The following is a 23,113-nucleotide window of genomic DNA, read 5'->3' as shown; positions in this document are numbered from 1 at the left end:
TACTGTATATGGCGCTTGACCCGCCTCCACCCCCAAACTCAGTTTAACCTCCAGCATTTATAATAGTGTTAAATATAAAACATGTTTTTAATTTATAACAGGGGGTACACTTGGAGGCTTTCTGTGTGAAAGGCGTCACCAATACAAAACTTTGAGAACTACTAATTAGGCACTTACGATAAAATTTTAAAAAGCAGCTATGTGAGTTAGGAGTGTGGATAAGTCACTTTTGACAATATTGTCTCCAAATTTGTATTAACTTTCAAATCCCATCCTGGGTGCATGAATATGCATTTAGAAGTGTAACTTCAGGCTCCCTGATTTGAAAATCTTGGGTTTAGTGTAAAAATAAATATTTATGTTGTCATATATTACTGAAATCAACCATCATTAATCTTCTGCTCCTAAAATTAAGAACAAATTGTGACAATTTCTGAATTGAAGGACAATTTAGATATTTGCTTAAATTTTACTATTTGTTATATACTTAGGATGAGGGAAAAAAACACACTGTTGCCTTTAACCGTAACTTGATGCTCTAAAATATATTAAGGAATGTTGACCTAGTAAATTATTACTTATATGGAAAAAATAAAAGAGAGAGCTTGGGGGCTTTATTTAGATCACTTCTGTTGTTGTAAATGGTGCTGCCAGTTTGTTTATTTTTTATATCCTATAGCAATGGCAGATTATTATGATAAATGATTCAGATCCCTGCAATGGACACCTTTTAAAATTTCCATATCTGGCAACTACTAGGCACTTCTTAAAGGCTTTAGTAGACCCCTTAGCTAGAGAGCATCGCTGTAAGCTGCTTCATGATTAATTTCATCTAAATGTGGTAATTATCAAGCTTTGAAGTAGTGCCTGCAAAACATGCTTTCACAGAAAGTTAGTGGAAGCAGAGGATTAACTCAGAAATGTTTTGGTTCAGAGCAACATATCACCCAAATATAAATGTGTTTTCCCCTGGAATTTTTCAGGGCTTTTCATTGGAATGCTTGGCAGTCATTTATGTTAGCTTATCTCAGATCACCCTGCTGGTGACAATTTAGACATCAATTTAAATTCAGGCAACTTGGTGTTGTTGTTGCCAGTAATGGTCTAGTGCTGTTTTGCATTTGAAGTCTATTCTATTTTGGCGGCTTTCATGCTGGAATAATATTTCTAGTGTTGGTGTTTCTAGTGTCTAGGAAGTAATGAATATATAATTTATTTATGGTGAGAATCTAAATACTGTATTAGCTCTATTGACCCACTGTCACTCTAGCAGTTTCTTCATGTTTCATGTGTCACAGGTTGCTGCCTGTGCCAATTCAAGTAGCAGAGTCGGTATTTAAGAGTTACTAATATTGAGGTCATTGTGTCATAATTACCACAGCCGTGTGCCCAGATAAAAATCCTTAAAGCAGGGTGTTAAGTTCATTATAACCAACAAGCTTCCATTCACCAAATACCTCTCTGCCCAGCTCTCTCCCACACCATAAAGATCAAGCCACAACATATCCCCTTTATTCTCAACATGAATAAAGTCTTGCCTGTGTACAGAGTTGCACCAGTTTAACGAAAGGCATGGCAAGCTCAAGGTTATTTAAACTAGAGGATAAAGCTGCATGGTCCAGCTTATTTTTTATTTTGTTTAAGTCAATCAGTAACAGGTTTTACCTACTCTTAAAGAGATTACTGATCTTGACTTAAATCAGAAATAATAACTGTGTTCACACCGCCTTTTGTACTGAGTTAGTCTAAATTTACATTTTATATTAAACTGGCACAACTTTCTAAGTAACTGATCCCAATGCACATGCAAACTTTGTGGGTATCTCATCTCCGCAGCAGTCACGTCTATTGTACTTATCTGTCTGTCTGGTTTTGTGTGCGTATTAAAAAAAATCCTTTACAGGTAATAAAGAACCCATCATGTCCAAAGAACCTAAATGCAAGCTGTTTTAAACATGTTTCAGTGTTCCCAAATAATCGTAATTAAAATTGTTGAAGATGGAAAGAAGAAAGTGCCTTCACAATTTATAATTGAAAAATGACATGTTTAAACTTCAGCTGCCTCTTCTTTTCAATACCTACACTATTTCTAATTCCTCCTTTTCCTTGACAGTGGCAGTTTTGCCTCCCCATTTTTTTATCACCTGTCTACAATAGCAGAGGTTCTCACAGTAGAAAAATATTTCGAATGATCTTGCTGGGTGTGAGGTTTGTAGAAAAGCTGAGAAGGCTTATGTACTTGTAGGTTTCTGAAGAAATGCCCAAGTACTCTCAAACTGCCATTCCTTGCCTTCTTTGTGCACCTAAAACAGAGGTGGGGAACCTCAGGCCCAGAGGCCGGATAAGGCTTGCCTGACTCTGGCCCCCAAGGATCAGGGCTCCCCCCTAGCATTGGGGAGCCCATGCTATCACTCTAGCCCCGCCTCTGCCCCTCCACAGGACTGTGGCACACAAAATCTACTAACCTTGGCCCCATAGGCTATGATGTGCAAAAGGAATGTGGGGAGTATCTTTCTGCTTCTCAGCGAGGGGCCATATCAGTGAGGGTTTGGGGGGGGGTTGTTTTTGTTTTCTTCTATTTGTGTGCAGCCCCTGACTGATTTTAATGTGGGTCAGTGGTCCCCGACCCAAAAAAGTTTCCCCACCCCTGACCTTAAAGGTTCCCGCAGAAGGAGTTCTGTGTATGTAGTAATTTCAGGTTTGGGCTCTTAATCATAAATCTCAAAACAATGTTTCAAGAAAATATCATAGTAGCCCTGGAATCTTTATTTCTACAGTAGTGCTTCCCCATAGCTAATACGCTCATCATGCATTATTTTTTAGGTCAGACTTCAATTGATCAGACTGTTTGCACTGAACGTGGGGGACATTTTTAAAGCTTATGGAATTTGTTAATCTTTGATGGACCATCCTTGACTCAAATACTACAAATAAGTAATAAGTAAAATTATTGGTGCCCAGAAATTTGGGGATGCTAACCAGACTCTCAAATCTATTACTGATCTTTCCTTATCTGCGTAGAAGGAGTTTCAACCATCTCTGTAGCACTGTCTCCCCTCTTCTCAGCACCTTATGGAAGTATCTCCCATGGGAGTCAAGATCCATGTTTTGAGAAGGGCCTCAGTGCAAAAACATCCCTCCTAAGTCTGGCCTGAAAATTGATACAAATCAAGAGTCTGGTCCTACGAAAAACAAGGCCTGTGGGTAATGTTATTCATTTGAGTTATCCTATTGAATCAATGTGATGACTCTATAAGAGTAAAACTACTCACACACCTTTTGCTTTACCTTTTGCACTGTAACCAAGTCAGGATAAACCTGTATAAGAGAGTGGTGCAAGGCAGGTATATTAGCTCTAGAATGATAAAGACCCTTTTCCCTATAACCTGAAAAGAGTTTATCTCAGGCCAGTTAGGGACTCCTGAGTCCAATTAAGGGCTTCCTGACACTTTTTAAAACCCCTCCATCAGTGAGAAAGGAGGAGGAGAGACAAGTTGCTGCTAGGCTACTGGCAGCAGGGAGAAAGGCATCTCCAGGGTGAAGGCTGCTCTCCTTCTGACAGTGGATGCTATGTTACTGATTGCCTATGCAGGGGAAGGACAACTCCAGAGTTAAATAGAGAATAAAGATGTCATCAGAGCTCATGGGGAGAATATGTAATTCCAGTGAATCCTTGAGATCTGTAGGGTTTGTTGATTGTACAGTGGGGGTGCTGAGAGTCATTGAATAAAACTACAAAGCCTGAATGTGATAGAAACCACTGCAAGTTACAGGGGGTTTTGCCACACTTGAGCATCCCTGGTCTCAGCACCCCTACACATGCCCCCACAAAGGGATAGAGTAAAGTTTCTCCCTTTGTTTTGTGTTGTGAATTTGTGGAGTGCTCTTCATCTGGCTTGAGAGCTTCCTGAAAAACATTGGGAAATAAGCCCCAAAGGGGAAAATAAACACCATATGGCAAGGAGCTCCTACACTGCCAGAGGTGGAAACACTGAGCCTGGCGAGATGTAGGAGGTGCCTTCCTCAGTCCCACTGACTTGGGAATCTCTTTAAAGAGTAATTCTAGAGAGAGCTGCCTTTATGGGACATCTTGGCAACCTGACTCCAAAGCAGCTGCATTGCCTGAGAGTTAAAGGGAGGGTAAAGATATGTTCAGAGCCCACGGGGAGAAATATGTAATTCCAGTGAATCCCTGAGCTTTATAAGGTTTGTTGATTGAATCTCCTGCTTTTTTGCAGGGCTGGGGACCTAGATAGAAATGATAAGGAAACTCTTTAACAATGTCTCCTCTTAAAGATCTTATTTAAAGAAGGATGAGCCCTCCAGAGTAATTATAGTGCTGTAGTACTAATTTACTGCATCATTTTAAACGGATACAAACAAACCAATCCCACACTTGTTAAACTTTATATTTTGTTTTCATTATGTTTTACAAGACAGGCTGATGCATTTTTCATGAACTTCTCAATATACTAGAGGGGAAGAACTGGAAATTGCATTTCTGATTTAGCCATCGTCTTTTTTTCCTTTTTAATAACATTGTGACAGATGTGAAGGATTAACTAACATTTTGTTGGCATTCTGTAATTCAGATTGTGATTAAAATGATTATTTCCTTTTGCAGTATGAAAATGTGAATTGTAAGTCAGAGAATACATGTATTGTTTTAGTTGGCACACCAAATTCCATTAGGAAAACCAGTAGACTCGGATTTATGAAAAATTGTTAAATTATCTTGGTTGAAGCACAGTCTATTCTAGCAGTTATTCAGGATGCAAAGTATTAGCTAAACTCTAGTACACAGTGGATGTACCCAGTGGATTCAATCTAGTTCTTTTGTGCAGTGTTTGGACAAGATTATTGGAGGTCTTTTACAAGTACCCTTTCCTTTCACAGCTTTGAACTGTGACCCAGGGAGGTTCCTTTGCCCCAGCCCAGAGTGAGTTTGCATGTATACTATGATTGGACCAAAACCAGTTGACCTACAATGACATGATTTGTCTGGCCTTGAGTCTCCATGTAGAAAGATTTAAGCATCTGCAGGGTCTAATGCAATAGTAACTAAGCAGTGGCTCCAGGATCAGTCTTCACCATGGGGAGAAGGAAACCTCTGGCTCATGACAGCAATTGATAGGAAAAACTTAAAAAAACAACGAATAGACCAGTAGCACCTTCAAGACAAACAAAGCATATAATAGTATGAGCTTTCGTGGGCTCAACCCACTTCTTCAGATAATGACAGGTTACTCTAAAGAGGAAAAACATTTTTTTCTAAGTGTATTCATGCCTATGGATCAGTTGAGTGTATGGGTACTTCTATTGTTCTAATAATCTCTTCATTCTTCATTAAGGACTGTATTTTTCATGTACAGACTTCTTTTAGACTTCTGTATTTTTATGCTATAACACTTGGCAGTAAGTTATTTAATTTGTTCTCTTTAAGGGCCAGCAAAAGCTCCTGCAGCCAAACCAGCCCTTCTAAAAGTACCGGCACCAGGTAAGAATAACTTTCTCTACGTTTTCAGTGTATGTCTCATGTTTGTAAAGCTTGTTTATTGCATCATAGCACCATCTACTGGATTATACAAAAGGCCTCTGGTGTAATCCATTTAATCTAAAAGATGTATTTTGTTGTGAATTCTCTAAAGAGAATAGTGGTTTCTTGCATAGGTTAGATCCATAACATTCTTAGATCAAATGGCCTCTGATACCTACTTCAGCAGTGCTCTCAAACTTTCAGGAATGTTTTGAATTTCTCACGGCAGCTACAACATTAGAGGGGTGGTTTTTTAGCAATATTAGAGGTATGGTGCTTAGAAAGTAGCTCTGAATCAAAATATATGCTATGAAAAGCCAAAGACTAGAGATATTTAAATGCTGGTTGTGGAGCACTTCTTCATAAAATAAATGCTATTTTTTGTTAATGTGAACTGTCTTTCTTTGTTTCTCCTGTATTCTCCCTTATCCTCTCCCCACAAAGAAAATCTACTCTCTGAATTTTAGTTCTCATGATTAAAAGTTGGTTATTTTATGGCTTGAATCCTGTAATTTTAAATAGAAAAAGCAAAGAATGTTCTGAGGGAATTTTGATGCCTGATAGAGCTCCTCAACAGGAAATTGAAGGTATCTATAGCATGACCAAGTTCAGTAAATGTACAGTACTTGATTGTCAAAACTGATATTCCAAATTTTTCTTGGTTTTCCTTGCTAACAGGGCTTGTTTATGACCAGATTTCCAGTTCAGTTCCATAGACTCAGAAAATTCAGATAATTCTAATAAATCTCCAAAGTTATGAACATTTATCAGAACTAAATGTTTATTCTCTTTAAGTATGGAATATGCTACCTTTTTGTGCATTTCCCAAGCTAGAGTGGAAATAAGAAACTTACTTCTAAACCTCGTGTAAGTCTTCTGATAGCACTACATGTGAACAGAATCCACACAGCACTAAGGTAACATCTACACTGCAGTTATTTAGGAATAAGCTATTCCGAAATAGTTATTCTGAAATAGCTAATTTCGAAATAGCACATCTAACTGCAGGGAAGCTTCAAAATTAGTCTGAGACATGCTTCCCTAATGTAGACATGCTATCTCGATTTAGAGCCCCAGGAAGAATAACTTAAAATGGCCCTGGTGAGGGACTATTTCAAAATAGCAGAAGTAGAGTGACTACACATGCCTTATTTCAAAATAGCTATTTCGAAATAGGCATTATTCTTCATGGAATGAGGTTTACAGAAGTTGGAATAAGCCATCCGTTATCCCCACCCCCCCTTACAAATTCTGATGTAACAACTGAAAAAAAACCATTCATATGGAACGTTATCTTCCCTTAGGAAATACAAAATCAACACTTGCAACATGTTCAAGAACATTTAATTAGTTTTTGCAAGAATTGTTGAGATATACAACAACCGAACATGTCTACATTGAAAAAGTATTGTCTAAATTGCCAAAACTCGATAGTTGACTGATTATATCAAACATAATTATTTTATTTTTAGTTTCCAAGACACCAGCAGCAGCTAAAATAGCAGAAGGTAAGGAAAAAACCTTCATCTTTGCAGGTCATTTTCATGTGTAAAATTTTGCTGACTAAGGGAAGCAATGTAGCAAATTAACATCATTTATGGGACTGTAAAATACGTGTTAGAGGGAAAATGTTCTTTTAAATAGCTGGGCTCTAGCAAATATCTTCTTCTGGAAAGCTTCTGTGGGAAACTATTAAGAGGTACGGGAAATACTTAAAAGCACAGATAACACACATGACTGCCATTAAATGATAAGATCTATTCTTTTTTAAATAACAGTAATAATTTAAGTGTATGTTTGAGAAGTGCAAGTATTTCAATTTATTTTTCATGTTAACCATCAGCAGGTGGCTCTGTAGATCCATGTGTTAAGACAGTATTCTAATCTTATTCTGATCTTACTATTTCTTCTTCCATATCACTTCCAAGATCTTTTTTTTTCTCAGTCTATATTGCTACATCTCTTGTCCACAACCCTATCTCCTTTCATAGAATCACAGAATCATAGAACATTAAGACTGGAAGGGACTTTGAGAGGTCATCGAGTCCATTCCGCCCGCCCCTCTCCCTACCCCTCCGCCACGGTAGGACCAAGTACTGTCTAGGTCATCCCTAAAAGGTGTCTGTTTAGCCTGCTCTTAAATATCTCCAGTGATAGAGATTGCACAACCTCCCTGGGCAATTTATTCCAGTGTTTAACCACCCTGACAGTTAGGAAGTTTTTCTAATGTCCAACCTAAACCTCCCTTGCTGCAATTTAAGCCCATTGCTTTCATAACGTCAACTTCCTTGATGCAGTACTTGGAAAAATCTGTATTGACTGAAATATTGGGAGGTAGAGTCAAGGCTCTGGCATGTCTAACTATTGTGGAGAGTAGGAATAGGCTTGGAAGAAGGTATGCAGAGGTTTAGGTTTCACTCCCCGTATGCTTCTGTGTGGACGTGGAGAGTGGGAAATGACCTAACTCTGAATGGGAAAGGAAATATTAGTGTGTGATCTATATCATAATGTATACCCACAAGGAGGCAGAGTTAAGGTTGCAAAGGCTTTCTTTTTTCCACTTCTCCCAACTTTAGAATGCTTCACTTTGGAATCTTAAAATCTTTAAATACAGGATTTTTTTAATGGCATGTAAAGTAGTTCATTCTCAGAACAATTTAGTTTTCTAATCTGATATCTGATTCTTATTCTTCAATAGAGTTCTTTAAAAATAGAATCCAAGACATTTCACAACTTTTGCTAGGACTCTGAAACATTCACCCAGTTAGCATATTATGGCTTAATGTGAAGTGAGCTTCCACGATATTCACCAATACTGTAAAAATATATATTCAGCCAAATTTGTTTTTAATGAATTTTCAATAATTCCTTCTGCACTATTGCTGATTATGAAAATGTAAAATAGACTCTTTCTCCCTTGTAAGTATTACTGATCTTGCATGCCTGCAACAGTGTAATGTGTGATTTACTATTTAATATATTGGAAGCAGTGTTTTGTTACTTAGACTGGAGTATGACAGTCCTTCAAGAACAAGGCAGGGGGAGCAAGCTATCTGTTAAATAGAGAAGTTGCTATTCAGGCTTTTGCCTTTCTTATAGTGATAAGAGGAGAATGAGATCTAAGCCATGTAAATGATTTTTTTAAAAATATCTGTTGTTTGTGTGAATGTCTTCCAAGGGGTTTGCTTGATATCTGACAGATTATAAAAGCACTGGAATATTCACAATTAACTGTTGATTTGCAAGATTTTGGGGGCAAGGTCAGCAAAATACTTAGGCACATATTTAAGAGTTTCATTCTTCAGCAAAGCATTTAGTCATATGTTAAGTATTTTGCTGAATAAGGGTCATAAGGGCTAAATACTCTGTGACTGACATCTCAGGCTGTGCATCTGCTGTAAATGCTATCTTGCTAATCTTGTATTACATTGAATAAGCAGTTTTCAGGGAATAAATGGGCTCAATTTTTAGTTTTAAAGTTGAGCCCAATAACCTATATACCAAACATAGTCTTTGAATACACTGTGCAAAATCTATCATTTTCTCTTTCAAAGTGCCCAAAAATAGTGCACAGCATTTTCCTCTTACATAACGGTTCCTGCATAATCTTTGAATGCCCAAGTTTGGAGCTTTAAATATTCAAAAATAGCTGATGCTGACATGCCTTATTTTGTTGCATACACTAAAATGCTTCTAGCATTTTTTTTGACTGTCAGAGCTGCACACTACTCCTGATGCTTTTTGTTGGTTTGATAATGTCCTTCAAGACATCTCCCTTGCTGAGAATTTCTGTGGGTGTTCTATGCTCTGCTATGCATCTGCAGAACCCTTCGCGAGTATCTAACCATTAGGTGATCATGTACATTAATCTAATGTTCTAGGGCCATAGAACTGTACAGAATTAGAAATTACAAAATTTGAACTGATCAGGTATTTTCCAACAAACTATTTTTTTATCAGAAAATGCAGATTCCTTGAAGCCAAACCTTTTTATGATAGAGGATGAGTTTTGATGACAATTAAGCCCTGGAATGGGTTATCTAAGGAGGCTCTAGAACAGCAATGGGTAAGCTCTGGTCCAAGGACCACATGCGGCCCAGCAAGGTTCTATGTTTCATGCACAAGACATTTTGTTTACCCGTTCCCATGCGCAGGGTTGTCAAGTTTCTCTGGCTGCTGTCCAAGTCAGTTTATTCCACAGTCATTACTAAAGTGACACACACTTAAAGCAAGTGCACATGAAGTGAGATGCATGCTGATTGTACACATCATTGACTATGAGAGCCATGAGCTCCCATTGCATCCAATCAAAGGTCTGTTATGGTTCTACCAACACACTCCGCAAATCCACAAATTCTAGGTGTGCAAGCGCAGTTAGCAAAATTACCCTATCCCAGAAACTATCTTGGTTATGACAATCTTGCAGTCCACTGAGATGGAGGGCCACTTGTGTGGCCCACTTACTACCCTAGGTTACCCATTGCTGCAGTAAAATCACCACCATAGTTTTTAAGAACAGATTAGAGAAACAGGTATTGGGAATAGCCCTGCCTCTATGCAGAGGGATAGATTATTTGACCTCTTTAGGTCTCTTCCAGCCTGACTTTTCTGTGATTCAATAATTAAATGTTGTCACAGAAACCTAATGTTTGGAAATACACCACAGATCCGTCTGCTACTCCCCCTAAAAAGAAGATGAAGGAGGAATACAAATGCCAGGAAAGATCTACTGCCAGTCAGTGATCCTCTGACTCTACAAAGAAATTAAAATAGACTTTTTCTTTTACTGGTTGTGCCTCAGAATCAGTTTGTTTAAGTTGTACTTTTTTAGAGTGATGGAATGTATTTGTGTCTGAGATGGCTGATTCTGCTTTGTTGTGCATTAAAAATGGACATCTTTGTCCACACTAAGTTTATGATTCTGAATGGCTTTAGGGAAGGCTCTGTCAATGGTTAATTCCTTGCCTCTGATGTCATGTTAACTCCATTTCAGACTCGGAGGATTAACAGTTTTCTCTAGAGCCAAATTTCCTTGTTTTTCAAACCTCTACATAGGCTTCAGTACTTTGTAAATTGGTGGGAAATTAGGAAACAAAAATTTCCTTCCGGGAATTAATCTAGTGTTGCTGTTTCTGATCTGGAGGCTTTTAGGGATATGCCTATGCAGCTTCAGTAAAAGAGTATCATTCTTCTAAGAGTAAAGGGGCAAGCACCCATTGGTGTCTACCCATCTGTGCCCTAATGGGCATTCTGACCTGAGTGTTTTCATCTACCTGTGATTCATTTCCCAAATTGCAGTTCTAAGCAATGATATTTCTGAGATTGCCTCAGAGGAAGGGTTGAAGGAACAGGCACAACAGACGTAGCATCTATATTCTTTTTGTCATTTGCCTCTGATTCTGTCCTGACTTACCCTGCTTCTCCAGAATACAACAGAGCATATCAGAATCTAGTGGGGTGACTGGCTGTGTCTGTGGATATTCCTTTGGCTTCCATAGAGTCTAAGTTGCTGGAATTATCAGGCATATTGGAGTGACACGAAAAGGAGAAGGTTTCTCTTCCTCTGAAAAAAATATATCCTGAAGATGTAAGAAAGACATGGTGCCATCCAGCATGTCTGGGAAGCCAGATTCTACTGCCCAGGTTCCCATGGTTGGAGTAGAACTATTGTTCTATCATGCTTCCCCAAGATCTTTGTTTCTGTCAGTGACTTTCAATTCTTTTCACTCGGGAAACATTTTTTTCTATTTGATCCTACTGATGGACTCATAAAAGCTAACCTGGCTTGGGTGGGAAAGTTGTTAGCTATGCTTAATTAAGAGTGGTCAGGTATCAGATGGTTGTATTTATGTTTCTCTGAAGAAATGGTGCCACTATTATTTCAGGCATGGCAGGAGATCTCTTCAGATTAATGATTTCTGGAGATTGCATGTTTTTCCTGGGTGAGGATATACCAAAACCTATTCTTCCTTCTCCATCATTCTGAAGAGAAACTATGTCATGTCATTTACTAAAGGGAAGCCATAAAGCTGGTGTGAAAACCATAATAAGGGAGGAGTATTAGTGCTCTTCAGAAATTGAAGAAAAATGGGTAACAAATGCTTGAAGAAGTCAATAGGAAAATTGCAAGCAAGCAAACAAAAAGATACAACACTGTTAGCTTCCCAATCTAAAGATTTGTGGTATATGCCATACTGAACAGGATTTGGCAGTTCTGTGTTTTTGTGAATATAAAATAGGATTTATTACAATCTTTGTGTCAGAAATTGAATATTCCTGTGCAGAAATTGGTTTCCCTGAAATATAATCCAAATAGCCTAATGATATTCATTATAGTATAGTTTATATTTTAGGACAAAAAATAGGCAATTTAATAGATATTCAACTTTGTCACTGGTTTCACATGAATTTCACTTATTCACATGACTGCTTTAAGATTAAAATAATTTATCTGAATTAATTGAAAGGCATATATATAATGAGAGAGAGAGTAAAAATGGGAACATAGTGACTGTTTCTCTGCCAATGGGTAAGAGAAGATCACAGTTGAGAATTGGCTGCTGGTGAAGATATGTGGTACACTGCAGGAATACACCAACCCGAACACACCATTTGCAGATTAAGGAATGGAGTGGCATAAATAATAGCCTCAGAGATACTCTTCTGTCTCTCCTCTCTCTAAAGATATATAAAAGATGCATCACTAGCAGCAAAACAAAATTGCATTTAGGTAGTTTCATGAACAATTAACAAACATTTTATTGCCTTTAAAAAAGGCAAACAATGGTTAGATAAAAACTTCAAAATTTGTAGAATCTGGTAAAACTTCAGACTAGTGTCAATCTTGAAAAAAAAATCAGTTACACATATGGTAAAATATATATTTGTTCTGAGCCACAAGCTGTGATCTGGATAAAGATAGTTTTGTATTGGCTAATAAATGAATACATTTTTATAAATTCATGACCAAATCTTACTGTTACAAATGCCATGGCAAATGTCAAATTTGTATATTGTGCAACAGAAAACAATCTTCTTCTGTGTCACACTGACCATTAATTAATAGAAGAAAATACTTCTAAATTAGTAACAATGGCTTGAACCCCAAAGGCAAGATCCAGATTTAAATTTTCCCAAAGCTTGTGGCTTTTGGGACAGGTTTTGGTGTAGTCCATTATAGCAGTGTGGAAGTAAGTCACCCATAAATTCAGATTGTGATCCAACATTCATAAGTAATTCTGTTAGTTATTGCCTATATACTTCCCTGTTGAAAGATGTAGATATTTGTACAAAGGGATTCCATATGTTTCTGGAAGGACCTTGTTGAATTTGCTAAATAAAAATGAAATTTCAGGTTGTACAAAAATGTTTAAAGTGAAAGTCATACATATGGGCTGTGTCTAGACTGGCAAGTTTTTCCGCAAAATCATCTGCTTTTGAGGAAAAACTTGCCAGCTGTCTACACTGGCCGCTTGAATTTCCGCAAAAGCACTGACGATCTCAGGTAAGATTGTCAGTGCTTTTGTGAAAATACTATGCTGCTCCCATTCGGGCAAAAGTCTTTTTCCGAAAAACTTTTGCGCAAAAGAGCCAGTGTAGACAACAGAGATTTGTTTTCCGCAAAAAAGCCCTGATCGCGAAAATGACGATCAGGGCTTTTTTGCAGAAAAGCGCGTTTAGATTGGCCACGGACGCTTTTCCGCAAAAAGTGCTTTTGCGGAAAAGCGTCCTGCCAATCTAGACGCACTTTTCCGGAAATGCTTTTAACAGAAAAGTTTTCAGTTAAAAGCATTTCCGGAAAATCATGCCAGTGTAGACGTAGCCATTCTGCCATACATGTTCTGTCCTGATTTTCCTGACCTGAGTTTAGAGAGATTGTGGGAAAATAGGGAGAAGTCAGTAGCCCTGAAGTCAAAGAAACTATCATTACATATTCTTCAATTTCAGAGAGGTAAACATAAGTGGGGGAAGAATATTTATTAAAATATGTTTATATACTATACATACAAATGAATTCTGAAGGAGTGTGCAGCAATGTTGAAGATGTTACTGAGATCACTGGTTAAATCAACCAAAGTATCTTCCAGACTCCATTCTTTCTTTTTCCCCCTCCTTCCCTTACATCCAAACATGCAAAAATAGTTTAGTTGCTTATACCTTATGAAATATTTACTTAATTTCCAAGCAGCATTAATTCATCCCTTTTCTTATTTAATATGAATTTTAGTCCATTATAATAGGAAATTTAACATTTCAGATAAACATCTCCAGCCCTTCCCCTCTCTCCCTGGTTGACTATGCCCTACAGCCTTGAATCTGTGTTGTGGGGGACCAGTTGTATAGGTGGTGTGACTGATGTTCTGTGGAAATCTCATTGTGGAAGAGATTGGGAAACAGACCTTATATAATGTCAAATGTGTTTTCTCTTTAATTGCTTTTAAAGTCACCTATGAAATTAACTTTTAACAATCTGATATTGGCATTTCATCTGATTTCATTAGCTCAGCAGTGTCTGATCACTTCACAAAAAGTATTTTTAAGGGAGTAAATGTAACAGCATTACCAAAGTAGTGCTAAAACATTTTCCTTTTTTACATTTTCAGAATCATCCAAGAAGGAAAAGCTGGTGGAAACTGGTAAATAGCTCAATTTTTAGTCTTATTTTTCATCAGTGCTACTCAGTGTTTTAGTGGCAACTCCCACACAGTAATAACCAACCTTTTCTTATTTATTCCAGCCAAACCATCGAAGAAGGAAATACCTGTAGTAGCTCTAAAAGCACCTGGTAAAACATACACAAATCTACTTGAGTCTCATTTTCTTAATTTAATCTTAAACCTAAATTAACCCAAGAGCTGAGAAATGAACTGTTCTAGAAAAGAACAGATTAGCCAATTTACTCAAATTTATTAGAATTGTGATGGAGCATGATAACCTAGCCATTCTGTTGTACTTGAGAGCCAATGACATGCAGCTAAGCAGGACACCCTTATTCTTTTGAATGGCTAGATTTTTATTTCGGTTTCCTTCCTTTTTATTTGTGCAAGGGAGGAAGTAAGTCTGGCTCTGGAATGAAGAAGAAACTGTGTCAGGGTTTTTTCCCATCCTCTTTTTTCAAACAACCAAACTGCATTCTTTTTTACAACAATATTTCATTTCAGTAGAAAGAGAAAAAGATTTCTTGCAGCCAGACTCTCCTTTGATTTCTGGCTGGATCCATTTCTCACACCCCTCCAAACACAGTCTTCACTCTTCTTATAGACTTCTTTGATGCCCAATTTTATAGATGAATCCAGTGTCTGCAGATGAGTTTCATGGCAATTTTTTCCAATTAGCACAGACATTTAGGGAAATATTATTTTCTTCCTACCATTGGGTGAGGGATGTAAATCCATCCCAGGCATCAATAAATATGAAGAATCTAATAACAAGGCAATGAGGAGTATGACATTTTGATCAGTTATGCTTTAGAAAGAAAGAACATCCAATAATTAAATATCAAACACTGGTAGGTAAATTAGACTGAATTATGTGATATGGTCTTTTGTATCTACATGTCATTGTCTGAATGATTATTAGAATGCTATTTTTCATCTTCTGCACATAAATATTTCAGCTGACTTGAGACAAATACTACTAACCGCCAGACTTATTGAGATGTTTGTGAAATATCTGGATTGTTTCTTTTCCCGTGTGTCTGCTATATGCATACTATGAGGCCATTCTTCCATGTATGCAGTATAGGCTTGCTGAAAAAAGTGGAACTTTTCAAGCTCCATATATACTTCAATGGCTAGCCTTGCTTTCTGTAGATTTTAACCGGCTCCAAAGAGAGTATCTTAGCAAAGGACAAATGTTTTTGTATGCATTATAAAGTTTATTTCTTAGAATATATTCATTTATTTTACAGTATCTGTGGGAAGTCATAAGGGAAAAGGTGAGTAACTGAATGTGTTTTAAAAATGAAAATGGAAGAATGTGTATGTATATTTTCATTAATACAAAAAGGCCATATCACGGTCAGTAGAGGTATGTAAAGATTTGATTAGAGCCATATGGATTTTTATTGGAAACTATAGCAATGCCTCGACCTTCTCCACCGAGCAAGCTGCTCCGACAGCCAGTTGTCTTTGTCCTGAAGTCTCCATAGCATGCCAGGTGGCAGTTTCCCTCAGTCTTTGTGATTCAGAAGCTATTGCCTACCCAGTCTAAATCCATAAAGGGCTAGATCCACAAAGGGACATAAGTGCCTAAACCCCAATGCCTTTGTGGATTTAAAGAGGGCAAGATGTGGCTTCGGCCAACTCTTTACATAGACGTGGAATATTGTGAAAAGGGAATCATTTATCTAATTTCCCTGCACACTTTTTGCATGAGCTATTGACTGTGTGGTTTTCTTTACAGAGTGGGACAAAGTTTTGTACAGACTGAAAAAGGGGCATCTTCTTTACCAGCTTTGTCTTAAAAATATTATTGTTATTAATTCTGCATAAATACTGTAGGAAGTTGGGTAAAAAAGCTTAGATCTAGTGGTACTTTCTCTATGGCTTTGCTGTTTGATGGGGAAGTAGGAGGAGTCACAGAAACTTTAAGCACCATGCAAGGATGCTACATTATTTCTACAAACCTGAAAAAAAATCATGTCTTTACATGTTAAAAATAAATCACGGATTTGGAGGTGCACTTTGAATGACCTGAATCCAAAATTAAATGGTGTTCTCTCTAGACTCTATTTATACAAATGGCACTTTGCATGTATTTATCACCTTTATGCACTTTGCAACTGGCAATTAAAGAGCACAGCATTGCTGTGAACTAAGTAGGCATCAATAATCCTGTTTTAAAGGAAGGAAGACTAATGCCCTCTGCATCAGATTCTGCTATACTTATCCATTTTGAATAGTGCCATGCTTTACAGATATAGTTCCACTGAAATTAAAGGGACTATTTGTGAGAATAACTACTCATCTATAAAAGTGCAGAGTGGGGAGGGTCACTGCCTGGTGGTGTGAGCAAAAATGACTTTCCGAGGGACTAGCACCCAGAACATCTGATTTTGTATCCCTTGCTCTATCCACTACAGACCACTCCCTCAGATACCACCCAAACTGAAATCCTTTGTACAGTAAGTGGTAAATACTTGCACAGCTAGTCTCACTGAACTTCATGGACATAATCACCTGAGTGCTTTCCAGTGTGAGGATATGTTGCAGAATCAGACTCCCTATGACAGGAGTGGGGAACTTTTTTTGGATCGGGGGCTGCTGACCCACAGAAAAATCCCTCCTGAGCAAAGGGCTTTGGGAAGGAAGCAGGAGGGGGAGGGGGGCTGGAGTGCCAGCATGGACTCCCCAATGCTGGGCAAGACCCAAGCGCTGGAGGCCAGATCCAGGCAGATCCTTAGGTTTCCTACCCCTCCTCTACAAGTAACATAAACAAAATCAAAACTGAAAGAATTTTCTCTATCTGGTGTATTTAGGGTTTCTGATTCAAAGGGTAAATTATAATGCTACTATCATTTTGCAGCTAACCAAAATAAAAACTAGATTAATTTAAACATTTTTCTCTTTATGCCTCCAACAGCCAAAATAGAGAAACTAATGAAAACAAGTATGTTGCAAACTCTAGAAAAGCTGAAGTGAGAAATAAATATCATTTTGTAGCTATGGGCATATGCGAAAAGCTATTTTTCTCCTTTCTTGGAGCTGTTGAGCAAATCCTTTTTGGAACACAATTATGGCTCCCATGCTGTACTGTATGTCATCTTTGTCAGGCCTTATTTGCGTTATATATGCCAACATCATTGGGCTTAGACCTGCCAGGTTCTGAACACCTTCAGGGCCAATCAGCATCAATGGCAGTTTGAAAGAGTGCAGCACCTGAACCTTGAAGGATTGGGCATGAGGTTTTCTTCTGGCTACTTTCTGAACATGTTCTGTTGGACTCTATTAAGTGTTGTAATCATAGTTCATAGACCAGAGGTGGCTAAAATCTGGCCTGTGGGCTGGATCCGATCCACAGGGTTAGTCTCTGCCAGGCCCATGACTCCATGTTTACCTCCGCCTCTGCAAGTATCAGAGGATCACAGTTCTGGTTGGCCATGAATTGTTGTTCGCAACCGATGTGAGTGGCAGGAAATGGCATCCCAGTCGCAATGCTTCCTGCTGCTCACATTAGCTGTGAAAGGTGATTCATAGCCAACCAGAACTGCAATTGCCTGACTCCTGCAGAGGCGTAGGTAAACATAGGAGTGGCGGCCCACCAGGGACTAACACTGCAGGCTGCTGGTGTTTTATTTCCCACCCTCGTCATAGACTCTCATAATCTAGAATCCTAGGACTGGAATAGACTTTGAAAGGTCATTGAGAGCAGTCTCGTGCAATTATGTCATTCTTTTCTAACTGGTCTCTTGACTTGTATTACAGTATATAGAAAACTGATAAGTTGGCATCCAGAAAGAGCACAGCTTTTGAAATAGAGCTCTCAGTGCAGTACTTTCCTCTTCTAAAGAGTGTTCCAAGTTTGGGTACAAAATCCCCCAGTGAACTCTGTGCTGCAAAATTAGATAAAAATTGGTCTGTTCACAAAAACTGTTTTTAACATTAGATTTGAAGAATAGCTCTAATATATGAGTTTCACTGAAATTAGATAATCATAATGTATGCATCTATGAGTTGTAGTGGAAGACACTTTCTGCAGCAGATTCATGCTTCAGTGTAAAAAATGATAGCACTTTAGAGTAGGTCTGAAAAATGAACATCCAGCTTGAGGTTTGCATCTATATGGTTGAATGAAAAAGCACAGTCCGTACGAAAAACAAAGCTTAATTTAAAGCTTTAATAAGAACATGTTAAGGCAATGTACCACCACCTTGATCAAGCATAAATCTTAAATCAGATTTGAGGCTAGCATAATCATCAGTTACTGAGTCCTGGATGTGGGTAAGCCATTTTTGTCATCAGCAGATCCAGGCTGGTCCAATCCTATTTTGCTCCACTACCTTTACTAAACACATTCTTTATACTTTGTTTCATAACATTACACAGGTGCATATTATTAAAACAACCTTATGCATAAACCTTCCGTTCTAAGCATCTTTTAATATATACTAATCCAAAATCCTTTTTACTTATAGGCTACGTCTACATTGGCACCCTTTTCCAGAAATGCTTAAAACGGAACAGTTTTTTGTTATAAGTATTTCCGGAAAAAGCGCGTCTACATTGGCAGGATGCTTTTCCGGAAAAGCACTTTTTCCGAAAAAGCGTCCATGCCAATGTAGACGCGCTTTTCCGCAAAAAAGCCCCGATCGTCATTTTCGCGATCAGGGCTTTTTTGCGGAAAAGATTACTGGGCTGTCTACATTGGCCCTTTTCTGGAACAGTTTTTCCGGAAAAGGACTTTTGCCCAAACAGGAGCAGCATAGTTTTTCCGGAAAAACAATGACGATTTTACATTCGATCGTCATTGCTTTTCCGGAAAAGCAAGCAGCCAGTGTAGACAGCTGGCAAGTTATTCCAGAAAAGCTGCTGCTTTTCCGGAATAAGTGGACAGTGTAGACACAGCCATACATTTTACATATCCTGCTAAAACTCCAATTCATACATCAGTTTTTTTTAGCCATAACTAGCCTCCTTCTTCTTCAATCCAGCTGTATTTTCATTGTTTTCATGTATTCTATTATGTCTTGCAACAGTTGTCTCATTTTTACTTATTTGCTTTTTATGGCAATGGAATTGCTAGCTGACTAATTCTGATAGTAAATTCCCATCCTCCTATTTGGTTTTCCTAGGGAGGGCTTCATTGAGTAGTAAATCACACATTAGTCTACTTTGTTTTGCCCTGTTATCTATACAGAACAAGAATCTGCATTTGATAAAACACAAACCTTCTGATTTCTTATAAGAGCATATAAGGAAGGTAGAAATGTTCCCTTTTACATTTTCTTTGTGTTTTAGTCAGTCAGCAATCTATATTTGGTTAAAGTAACCAAAATCCATCCTAGGATAACTCTATAAAATTCAATAAAGTTTCACATATTAACACAAAGTATTAATTTAATCCTAAACTTTAAAGGATTGCCAACATCCTTTGTTTGATAATGAAAAGTCTGTAATAATTAAAATATTGTTACTGTTTCCTTCACTACTCAGAAAGACTTAAAGTTGGAATTTTTTTGTACTGTATGGACCAAATCATTGTACTGTAGGCTCAATTTCTGTAGGCTGAAGTAGTTACACTTTAAACAAGGCTAATATATGTCCCTTGTCTTTTATATCTATTTATTTGCCCATTGTTGCTCTTTATCTTCTTAGCATCTTCCCAGTTCAGGCTTAGCATCTGTCAGAATGTATCTTGGCTACCAAACTCAATGACTGCTGCTATAACAGGGACATGAGGAAAGTTTTGTTTTAACTCTCTTCTTCAGACATTGGAAACTCTCTCCAGTTCAGGAGATTAAAAACAGACATACTGTGTCAAACCAATAGTAAGTCTAGCCCAGTGATTTTTCTGGCATGTGGCTGGAGCCAAATGCTTCAGAGTCGAATGAATAAAACAGGGAAATTGTCAATTTACTTGTTGTCCAGTCCCAAATTTTGGAAATCACATTCTTTGTGACCTCTTGAATTGGGATTGTGTCCCTGGCTATTTTGGCTAGAACCCATTGATGGATCCTTCCTCACTGAGCTTATGTGATTCTTTGTTGAACCAGTTACATTTTGGCCTTCACAACATCACCCGAGCAACGAGATCCACAAGTTGACTGCGCATTATGTAAAGAGCTACTTCTTTATGGTTGTCATAAACCTGATGCCTATTGACTTCATTGGATAACTCATTGTTCTTATGTTACGTGAAGGGATAAATAACACTTGCTTATTTTTTCATGCCTTTCATGATTTTGTAGACTTCAATCATAATTCCCCTTAGTTGTCTCTTTTCTAACAATGGAACAACAGAAATGTTAAAAAGATTAGAAAACTTGACCTCTGAGGAAAGGTTAAAAAACCTGGGCATATCTAGTCTTTACTTTTTTAGTATTTCTCTGATGAGTTATCAGAGGGAGACCAGTTTTCCTAACTTTTATACCAGGAAGGATACTGGAACAAATTATTAAATACTTGGTTTGTAAGCACTTGGAGGATAAAAGGATATGAGGAATAGCCAGCATGGATTTTGTCATGAACAAATTATGCCAAACCAACCTGATTTCCTTCTTTGACAGGATTACTGTCTTAGAGGATAACACAGAGGCAGTAGAGATGATATATCTTGATTTTAGTAACGTTTTTGACACAGGCCTGCATGATAGCCTCATAAACAAAATAGAGAAATGAGGTATAGATGAAATTACTGTGAGTTAGGTGAACAACTCAGAGAGTAGTTATTGATGGTTTGGTCTCAGACTGAGAAAGTGTTTCTACAGGGGGCCACACTTAGGTGAGGCCTGGGACCAGTACTATAGTTAATATTTCCATTAATGACTTTGATGGTCAGTAAATGTGCAGATAATATCAACTTGTGAGAAGAGGACAGATTTAGGATTCAAAATCCCTTGCCAAATAAAAGAAATGATCTGAAATCAACAGTCAACAATGGAAAGCAAAAAAGACAAGTGGAAAGTACTGCACTTAGAAGGAAGAAAAATCAAATGTACAACTATAAAATACAGAATAGTTATAAAGAGGATTGTTATAAAAAGATGGTAATCAGTTGTTTTCCATGTACAGTGTAGGTAGCAAAAAAATGAACTTAATCTTCAGAAAGGGTGATTTAGGTTAGATTTAGGTTAGATGTTAAGAAAAGTTTTCTATCTATTAAGGTAATTCATTTATCAATCATAAAGGTTTATTCAGCTGCCCATCACTGTAGTATCTGGATATATTCCAAATAAAATCTATAGGAATGGCAACATCTCTAGGGGATTGCAAGGAGTCTCTGTCACCCTTGCTTTTTGTGGTCAAAATTCTGCTTGGGCTAGAGGAGTGTTTCGACTTTTTATATTTTTCATTTAGTTTAAAAACAATCTTATTTTTATGGAGGAGGAGTGATATGGAGGGTGGTTTAGGAAGCAGGACGTTACTAAGAATACTTTGTTCCCAGATGTCACATGCTTTGACTTGGGCTTTTCAATCTGCACTGCCCTTGAGCAGTGCAGCCATTTTGATCACTAGTGGAATGTTTACATGGTTTCTTATCTTGATTGACATACAATGGGGCATTTTTAATTTCATCATGAATTTTGTCTATATTCTGGACTTTAAAAATGAGCTTTGTATATCCATTTAATATAAAAATGACAATGCAGTAGTTTTGAAAATTCATTAGTTCTGAGTGGCACTTGGTAATCTTGAAGAGATTTCCCTGTGGGCAATGAGTCTTAAAGTGATAATTATGAAAAACTAGAGAAGTTTACTGCTGTTTTTGCTGTTAAGCTTTGTTATTCAGTGATGGAGAAAAGTTAAGTTTCCTAATGCAAGAAAGCTTCAAACTTAACCCCTTAAATCCAGAATCCTCCAAATCTTTTTTGCAGGGTGAGGGCAGAATATGGGGAAGTAAGGTCTGGCATCTAGCTCAAATTTCCTGATTGGCTTCTATTGTTTTAATGGACTTAACCAAAACTTTAAATCCAAATGCCCTCAAATGGGGAGAGCTTAGAAATCTGGATCAGATTTTTGCAGGACAGGCTTATCTCTATCTTAAAACTTGGAACTGTTCTGGCATTTGATATTCAACTCCTTTAGGTTTTATCTGACAAGGTATCAAAAGGGGAAAAGTTTTTTTTTTTTTCACAGATTTATAATGTTTTAAGAAAAATTAATCCTAGGTTTAGCCTGTTATATGCCTGCTCACTGAATAGATTTATTTTACCATCAACATCAGGGTTCTCAGGCCTTCAATGTGAAGATTTTATAGATTAAAATGACCTAACCTGATTTTTTTCCCACTTTTATGCTTTCTCATCATTTTTTCTCTTTGCACTGTGTTTCCCCTGATTCCATAAATGTGAGATCATCAGTAAGATTGTTTTTATTAACAAACAAGCACCTTTATATTACAGTATGTGCTATGGCTCACTTTGCTGTCCTTTGCTATTTTGATGCCACTCATTGCAAATGCTATTTTGGGTTGCTATCTGGTATCCTTGAGGGACTTCTGAAGTCTGTTTTTCATTCCATCAATGTCCTGAATTTTCAGAAACTCAACAAGCCAAAGAGGAAGTTGTTGCAGTTGCAGCTAAGAAAGGTAAATGTCATTCAGAGAAAACAAACATACTTAAAAATTCATTTGGTCTTTATCATAGCAGTTTTGTAGTTACATGTACATTTCAAAATGCATGTAGTTCAGCTTCCACTGCCCTTGTTCACAGTGAGTGGTAATTTACAATGGGCTCAATCCTGCTAAATCAAGATAAGCACATAAATGTGCTGTTGCTAATTGCTTAAGTACTATAGTAGTAAATGAGATTATTCACATTCTGAGGCATTGCCTACACTTAAAGTTTAAATCAACATAGCTCATGGGGTGAAAATTCTACAACCTGCACTATAGCCTGATATAATCTGATCTACTCTC

At 37.6% G+C, this 23,113-nt stretch overlaps 1 protein-coding gene across 17 annotated transcripts in view; it reads left to right on the top strand.

The window, feature by feature from the left end:
• Window positions 1-23,113, top strand: part of TRDN (triadin) — a 313,306-nt gene that overhangs the window by 199,028 nt on the left and 91,165 nt on the right. For all 17 annotated transcript variants that reach the window (XM_089777236.1, XM_089777234.1, XM_075924089.2 and 14 more), the window contains 6 exons: window positions 5,444-5,497; window positions 7,009-7,044; window positions 14,140-14,172; window positions 14,274-14,321; window positions 15,447-15,473; window positions 22,736-22,783. In XM_089777236.1, the coding sequence (XP_089633362.1) occupies window positions 5,444-5,497; window positions 7,009-7,044; window positions 14,140-14,172; window positions 14,274-14,321; window positions 15,447-15,473; window positions 22,736-22,783 (246 nt within the window). The remainder of the gene's footprint in view (window positions 1-5,443; window positions 5,498-7,008; window positions 7,045-14,139; window positions 14,173-14,273; window positions 14,322-15,446; window positions 15,474-22,735; window positions 22,784-23,113) is intronic.

Source organism: Pelodiscus sinensis, chromosome 3 (genome assembly GCF_052426305.1).
Source record: "Pelodiscus sinensis isolate ZL-2025 chromosome 3, ASM5242630v1, whole genome shotgun sequence".
In the NCBI taxonomy this organism is placed as follows: Eukaryota; Metazoa; Chordata; order Testudines; family Trionychidae; genus Pelodiscus; species Pelodiscus sinensis.
Note: the sequence above shows the minus strand (reverse complement) of the source record. Positions and strands in the feature narration are given on the sequence as shown.